General features: G+C 39.2%; 1 protein-coding gene across 3 annotated transcripts in view; it reads right to left on the bottom strand.

Annotated features, from left to right (window-relative positions):
* Positions 1 to 310: 310 nt before the first annotated feature.
* The window catches only part of THBS1 (thrombospondin 1), a 15,942-nt gene continuing 8,090 nt past the window's right edge, over positions 311 to 8,162 (bottom strand). For 2 of the 3 annotated variants that reach the window (XM_014310797.2, XM_031064952.1), the window contains 9 exons: positions 8,146 to 8,162; positions 7,608 to 7,767; positions 7,098 to 7,216; positions 5,171 to 5,405; positions 4,563 to 4,790; positions 4,090 to 4,361; positions 3,532 to 3,629; positions 3,282 to 3,421; positions 311 to 2,654 (listed from right to left, as the gene is read on the bottom strand). In XM_014310797.2, the coding sequence (XP_014166272.2) occupies positions 2,647 to 2,654; positions 3,282 to 3,421; positions 3,532 to 3,629; positions 4,090 to 4,361; positions 4,563 to 4,790; positions 5,171 to 5,405; positions 7,098 to 7,216; positions 7,608 to 7,767; positions 8,146 to 8,162 (1,277 nt within the window). In that variant the 3' untranslated portion in view covers positions 311 to 2,646. The remainder of the gene's footprint in view (positions 2,655 to 3,281; positions 3,422 to 3,531; positions 3,630 to 4,089; positions 4,362 to 4,562; positions 4,791 to 5,170; positions 5,406 to 7,097; positions 7,217 to 7,607; positions 7,768 to 8,145) is intronic. The other variant, XM_031064964.1, reaches the window with a different exon arrangement.

Raw genomic sequence — 8,162 nt, 5'->3', positions numbered from 1 at the left:
TAGCTGGGCATGACTGCAGTCACTCAAAGACTGTTCTGCCTCCTGGCTGCCTCTATGGCAGCATGGCTTGGAAGCCTTAGAGTGAAGCCTTCAGAATCCAAGGTGCCAGCTGCCCTTGCTGTGACTGCAGCACTGCCTGCAGGTGGGCCAGAGGTTACACACAGGGGAACAGCTCAGGTGCACTCCCTCAGAATAGCTGTAATGTAGAGTGCAGAGAAACTCTTGCATGGAAGCCAAATTTGACACAAATAACACATCAGTGATCCAGAAATGTATTACAAAACATTAATAAAACCAGAGCACAAAGGTATAAATATAAATGTCCTTGGTGGTTTATTGTTCTTTGTATGTAAGAAGCTTTATTGTACAACTTACACAATTTTAGAATGGAAAAATGGTTAAAAATGTTTACAAAAAAAGCATGTTCTTAGAAAATTATGCTAGCAAAAACATTGGGAGGAGGGAAGCAAAAAAATCTTCAGTGTGCAAACTTTTTATAAAAATAGAAATACTAACTCTACAGGTAGCATTTCATGATAAATTATTTAAATAGCCTATCTACACAATTATGTGATTAACTATTACAAGGGCAATGAGAAAAATAATTTATAAAAATACAAGCAATGGTATACAAGATGACAGAAAAAAATATAATACAACATTAGAAATTGTATTTGACTTTTTTTTTCCAATGTCATTTCCTTTCTGGGAACACATTTTCTGCAAAGAAATTTTTACTATGTACAGCATTAACTTTTTAGTACTACAGTAGCTTTAAAGTTTGTTAGACATTTGAACTCTGCTTGCTCCAAAGGTTCTTCTCAATCACACAACATGAGGTAATATTTGTACGTAAAACTTTCACCATGTTCATTTCTTTTTGTTTTTTCAAAAGACAAGGAAGTATTATAGGTATAAGGATGCTGCCCCTCCTGTTGGGGAAAACAGTCTTTTAATGTCCATCAAGGCCTCTCCCTCTTTTGCAAGGAGCTCTTGAATTGTCTAGTCTCTGATGAATTCCTTCTTTTGTAGCTGCATGTCACTAGTTCCAAACTGAGCATGCAGGGGCCCAAAGAGGCTGTTACAGGGTTACTGAGGGCTGTCCTTGTGTCTCCTGCTGCAATCTCTGCAGGGCAGCTCTCTTGGCTCTGGGTTTGGCCCACTGAGCAGAGGTAAAGCATCACAGACATTTTCCAGCACTAGAGAATACTAAAAGGGTGAATGGCATTCCTTCACCTCTAGTGCTATGGATGGGACAGAAACTGCTACTACCTAAAAGGACTTGAATTTTAGCACTGCAGAACAGCTGCCTGCCAGGCTACCAACTGCCTTGCACAAAGAAAGGAAAAGCCAACATTGAGCTCAGACTGAGAAAAACAAACATCCCATTGCCCACACCCTCACTTTTCCTTGTGCCTCAAAGCCTTTATGGGAAAATTGCTCTTTGTAACAAATACATCACCACTATCTGCTCCAGACAAGACTTTTTTTTCTCAACTAAACCCTCTCTAGTTTCAGTATAGAACAGAGACAATAAATAATCTGTATTTACAATCTTACAGTCATGAAGACTTGTAACAATGATTAGGTGGATAGTCTTGACGCATTTCTTGTTGTTTTTATCAATAATCCCTCAGTCATTATAACATCAAGAATAGGCAAAAATAAATATTTTACAATTTTATCTACAGGCCCCTTTTCCTCCCCTCTAAAGAAGCAAGGGGTTTAAAACATCTATGGCATGTAGAAAAGGAATGTTTTCATTACATTATTTTTGTGCCTCTTTAACCATAAAAAGTGAAGCATGTGCTGGTTTCCTGAAGGACAGCACAGTGCTAGCTGAGATGGTGGTGCTTTCTGGCACCATATCTGAAAGAACACATTTGAAGGTAAGCAAGGCCATCTAGATCAGGCAAAAACAGAATCTAATCACAAATCCCAGTTCTCCCAAAGCTGGTGTGATCCAGTGTACCAGTTTTTATCCTCTTTCCATTCTGCCATGACAAAAATCAGTTTTAGGATATCTTGTTTTGTCCTGTGTAGTACAGCAGCTGATCTAGCTCACCAAAAACAGAGTAAGGCTATGTTTTTATCTGAAAGGTATGACACAGAAAACAATTTCTCCAAGTTAAATGGATGTAAACCAAAGTAGCACAGCCTTCCTTAAAAAAATTCTCTACCCCATGAAGAAAGACCTAGAGTTCCCCCTCCCACCCAAACTCCCTCTTCCCCACACAATGAAAGGTCTTCAGTTTAAGTAGTCCACAGCACATCCAAAGATGTTCTTTTACAAAATGCTACTCCATGGGACCTCCAGTTAGAGAGGCAGTGACACTGCACTGTGATAAACAGCAAACAAATGTCTTTCCTACTGAAAGAAGTGTGCTTGTTCAGTGACGACAATTCTCATTTGCAAGACACGTTTGTTTCCTTCCACTTCAGCAGAGGTCAGATACCAAGTATGTTCTCACTTTCATTCTCTCAAAAGCATTCTCTTGAGGCAGGTCATGTGTTTCGAGTCCACATTTATGCAGAAAGAAGAAAGGAAGGAATAATATAATGGTCCCAGGATTTGTAAGGCTAAACGTTTCAAAAGGTGCAATTACCAGCATTTTTAAATAGTCTCTGAATCCAACGATCTTGTGATTACGAATCTGTGAAAAAAGGAAAATATATATTTAAATATGTCTGTATATTATGCATGATTATATCCTAGTCATTAATGCCCAGAGACATTTGTAGAGAAAACTGAAAGTACTTTCAATTAGGTACTTCCTTGAGTTAGACTTCATAATCTAATCTAGGTAACCATTACATAATGAAATGACGATTTCAGAAGACTAAGACAGCTGGAACTAGTTGTATGCACTTACTTCCACTAAACTTCAGTACTGCAATATATGGACAACCTTCTACTTTGCTTACTTTTAAGCAAATCACTTTTTACTTGCTAAAGTCAATATATTGCATTTCTACCTTAGATTTTGTCAGATGCGCTTATTCATTCTAATCAGCACTTCAAAGAAAGAGTCAAAATGTATTTCATTACTGGAACTCAACATGAATTTCTGATACTTTGAAATAACACAATAGAAATACACTTAGATTTTATATATTTAAAATTTTAACTGTGAAGAGTTTATTAAGGTGCCCTGTTCCTGCCTGTGGAACTCATTTGAACCTGAACCACGAAAGATCACAGTTCAACTTTCCCTCTTGGCTCTTATGTTCTTGAACCAATTCGTTTATATAGGATCTCTTAAATGCAGTGTCATTCTTACCTCTGCATTCATATTTAAGGTCTGAGAAGAACACCATTTCTTGAGAGAAGACAAATAATCCTAGCCGACCACCAGCATAGGTTTTATCGTAGATTGGTCCTGAGTCTGCCATGATTTTCTTCCCTTCATACATTACAACCCTACAAAGAGACAACAGCTCAGCCATCTTTGACAAGGTCCTGTGAGGTTTATTTTCACAGACATCCACTTTTCCTGTGATATTTACTTCAGATAAAAGGATGATGCTCACCTGATGTAGCCGGTCTTTGGTCTATGGCTAAGTCGCCACCTGTATGCAGTGAAGTCTTTCCAGCCTATGTGACGAGGATCATGCCACAAAGTTCTCACCTGTGAAAGAATGATTTTTATTAACCAAAGGCCAGAGATAACACAGCAGTTATTTTGACATGAAGGTGTCTTATTATTAAAGGCTGCAAATAGGTCATTACACTCTGTAATAGCCTAAAGATAGAAATAACAGAAATCAACTGCATTTAAATTTACTTTTAAAATATGTAAATGGCAAGCTATGACATAATTCCACAAACAGCTGATTCACTGCTGCTGGGAAGTCTGTCTGTAGCAAGCAATCCTGTTAATTGTATATAATATTTTACTTGATTAGGAAAAATTATGAAGTTATTGGTATTTGCCAAAAAGCCTACATGATCAGCATGTGCAGGTCCCCTCTAAGTGTCTAATTCTCTGGAAGAACAGCCTGCCTTATGCGGAAGAGTATGTTATTACACTGGAGTACTCATGTTATCACGCTAAGAGTATTTCAGCATGTAGTAAGTGCCACTCTTACCTGGCCAGGAGTGTTTCCTGTGTGCCACAGAGCATTACGAAGGTGTTCTCCTGGACCAGTGGTGGAATTCACAACTTTGATGGAGAGACCTGAATAGCCTTGAGCTTTGGTTGGTGTGGAGTCCCAGTAAGACTGGGTGATCTGCTTCCACATGACAACATAGAAACGACTGCTAGATTGGTAGCCAAATACAAAGCCAGCATAATCATCATCCCTTTCTGTATTGATAAAGAAGGTACCACTGAAGTCCACAGCATTGAATTCATCAAAACCTATGGGGACATCAAAGAATAAAGTTTTAGGTGCTACTTTTTTACAATTCTTAAAAATTCCTTAATAGTTACTTAGGTCCTCTTCCTCTCCCCCACCCTAACTAATAAAAACAACAAAACCACCCCTCACCCTCACAAACAAACAAACACACACAATCAAACCACCCGAAACAACAGTGCCTGTTAAATTTTTCCCCTTACCGACTGCAAGGCCAGGGTCACAGTTGACTGTCTGAACCAGTTCTTTACCCTGGTGACGAACAACCCAGTTTGGATCATTCTGGGATGTTCCTTTGGGATCCAGGGGAATCATCTGAAATTTTCGGAAATCAGTCTCACTAATTTCCACATTTTCAGGGCAGATATCATCAATGTCTGGCACGCTGTCTTGGTCAAAGTCATCTTTGCAAGCATCTCCACGTCCATCACCTGTAGGATAAAAGTAATTTTACTATTTTATTACCACCACTGTTTGTTTCTGAGTCGTATAGCTTGGGAGTTGAAGTCTGAATTGCAGATCTCTGACTGCCCAGGTACTTGGCAGACACATGACAGAAGCCACAGCAGCTACTGTATAAATGCCCTTTCACTCCAGCCTGATAGTGACTTAGGAGTAAGTTGGATATGTAGTAATTTTTACATTGATCTTTACTCCTGAGAAGCACTATAACAACACTCTCTTTTGTTTTCTGGTACAGACATTCTGGTTTTTTATTACTTAGTTTTGTCCAACATTAAATAATGTGAAAAGAATAGCATCAAACTGTTGGAAGAAACTCTTAAAATGTCATTATGATACTGGCTCTTACCATCAGAATCAGCTTGATCTGGGTTGGCAACCAATCTGCAGTTGTCTTTGTCATCAGGGATACCATCATTGTCATCATCATGGTCACAGGCATCACCTTTTCCATCCTTGTCATGGTCAGCTTGATTGGCATTGGGCACATAGGGGCAGTTATCAAGGTTATTTTGATGACCATCTTCATCTATGTCCTGGTTGTTGTCACATTGATCACCTATGAGGTCAGAATCGGTATCTTCCTATCAGAGGAGAAAAAAACCAAAACATTTTAAAAGGCCACTTAAAGAAGGCTGAGATAAGAGTCTCTGAAATAGGAGTCTTAATACATAGAATAAATCAGGATTTCTGCTTGCTTTATCAAGAGCTAAGATGGATATAGTGGATGGATTAATACACACTTAAAACTGCCTGTGCTACTTATGCTACTTTAGTCTAGTTCTGGTTTCAATTTGAATTCACAGCATCAGAAAGCAGTGTGATCATCAGCTATCTTTGCCACATGCCTCTTCTGTCACTAGTCTATCTTTGCCACATGCCTCTTCTGTCACTAGTCTACCATACTGAATGCAGAGTGCTTTATTTCCTACCTTCCCTGGCAGCAATGTGGTTTCAAAGGCCAATTCAGGGTTGGACTACTCTGTACTTAGTCAGTAGAGACTGTAACATTAAAACAGTCTACCACTGCTCAGTGTTACATTCTCTACACCACAGCTCAATTTTCTCTATCATAAATGCTCTTCATGCCCCCTGATTCATCAGTCAAGACAATTGTTCCCATGGTGGTGACAGACTGCATTAACTAACTAGTGTGCTTGCTGATCACATATTTTAGCCAGTCATTGGCATAATCAGCTCCCGAACTAAAAAACAATCCCATTATCCCTGAGGTTGCCTCACATTTAGCCTAGTAGTCTTGTGAGCACAGGTGGGTGACCCTAGTGTAGACACAATGCATGCCATACACTGTTGGATTAGTTAGTAATTCTGGCACTTGAAATCTAGTATCTCCACTTCTAGAACTTGATTAGGATAGTCTTTGGAAAGCCATTAGAGTCTTAAAATTTCAAGGTCACAAGAGAAAGGATCTTCCTGAAAGCAGCTGCCTCAAAGGATCTTCAGGCAATTCCCTCCTTCAAGTGGAGAAGTAATAAAACAAGTGACAATGACTAAGACATTTTATATTATCTGTTTAAATCCTTCAAGTAACACTGCTTTTAGGCTACATGGCCACACTACACTACATTCCATTGATTTGCAACTGCTTTTCTAACCCTTCAAACATTCCAGTTGTGTCCCTGAAGCTATTAAACTTAGTCTTTTAACTGACAGGATGCCACAGGCTTAATCTACTTCTGCCTTCAGTTTTTGAATCAGTAAGTTGTCTGAGAGTCTGGATCCCCCTGGATTTTTATGAAGGTGAATTTTAGAAGTGTCAGAATGTGCCTTTTTCTTAGAGAAAAGCAACTTGTGCTGCCTTCTACTTACTGCTATAAAAGTTATCTTCTGAAATGCAGTTGGCTTCAAGTTTAGGGACAAAGTTTAAAGAACAGCTTTGTGTCTAAGTGAACACAGCACTACAGGCTATGAAGAGAGTAGTTCCACTACACACATTTTACACAATGTTCCCAAAGTATTTCATATTCTCGCTGTGAGGATCACCAGAACCGACAAACCTAAGAAATGTTTAGGCGGCAAGCACATGCAGCAGTCTCACAGATCTTCACTACAGCTACTTTTCAGAAAATACCTAGCAGCTGTTCAGATTCTGAGGGCATGTTATTTGATAAAGGCACCAAATTGGAAAGTAATAAGAATGATTTGTGACAAGTCAAATTTCAGGTGTAACCCGTTCAATTATTTTCTACAACACACAACATGCTGTATTTTCTAGCACACTAGTCCTCTACTTATATATAATTCAAATCCCTTACCTGGTCAGGGTTGTGTTCCAGTGGACAGTTATCACACTGATCTCCAACACCATCCAAGTCTGTATCCCTCTGGTCTACATTGTAGACATACTGGCAGTTGTCCCTTTCATTAAGCACCCCTGTAAAAGTTCATGAATGAAAATGAGAAATCTAAATGCTGCAAAGGACTGTATAAAGCCACCACACACTTCTTGACTCATTTTTAAAGCACTTTGAGCAGCATTTGAAAGCTTAGAAATGTGACTCATCACTAGCTCTGTCACAGACTTCTGCTCCTATTGCCTTGTGGGAGTGTAGCTAGAATTGAACTGTGCCAAAATGTATATATTCCAAAGTAAATTTCCATTAGCCCTAACTGTTCCTTCAGTAGCCTTCATGTCCTGAAACCACCACAAGGGAACTTTTGTGGGTTCAGGGATGAAATTTGGTAGGAAATCAGGATTACATTGTGTTCATTTGATTTACAGCTGATTAGAAAACCATCTACAGGAGTGATCAGAGGCCACCTACCATCTCCATCAATATCTATTGCACATGCATCTCCTTCTCCATTGTTGTCAGTGTCAGTTTGATCAGGGTTGTGATTGTAGGGACAGTTGTCACAGCGGTCACCAACATCATCCCTGTCATAGTCATACTGCTGTGGGTTGTAGATGAATGGACAGTTGTCCTGCAAAAATGAGAAAAGTCAAGTTTTAAAATGAATCAAATTAAAGCTTTAACCAGATTCTGCTTATGCTTGTACTGCTATATGAAAGAAGAAATGAAAGGTGGGGAAACAGTTAAAATTCAGATGCTACTATCTCAAAACACCCTGTTGCTGGCATGAGTGTATGAATGGCTGATTGAAAAATGAAAATTCACTTCCAAAGCTCAAACAGCTGCAGAAAGTTTGTCTGCACAGTTATGCATATCTAAGGTTTCTAGATAGCTGTCAGTGCCAGCAATTTCCTATGGTCCTCTCTTAAGATTAAGGTTAGAAGCTAGACCCCAGCTTTGGGGAGTGGGAAAGCCACATTCTCAAAGGCTGTTCTTTTCTGTTTCTTACCCGGTCATCAGGAATGC

This window comes from Geospiza fortis, unplaced genomic scaffold (genome assembly GCF_000277835.1).
Source record: "Geospiza fortis unplaced genomic scaffold, GeoFor_1.0 scaffold54, whole genome shotgun sequence".
In the NCBI taxonomy this organism is placed as follows: domain Eukaryota; kingdom Metazoa; phylum Chordata; class Aves; order Passeriformes; family Thraupidae; genus Geospiza; species Geospiza fortis.
The sequence above is the reverse complement of the archived record's forward strand: the minus strand, read 5'-3'. Positions and strand labels throughout refer to the sequence as shown.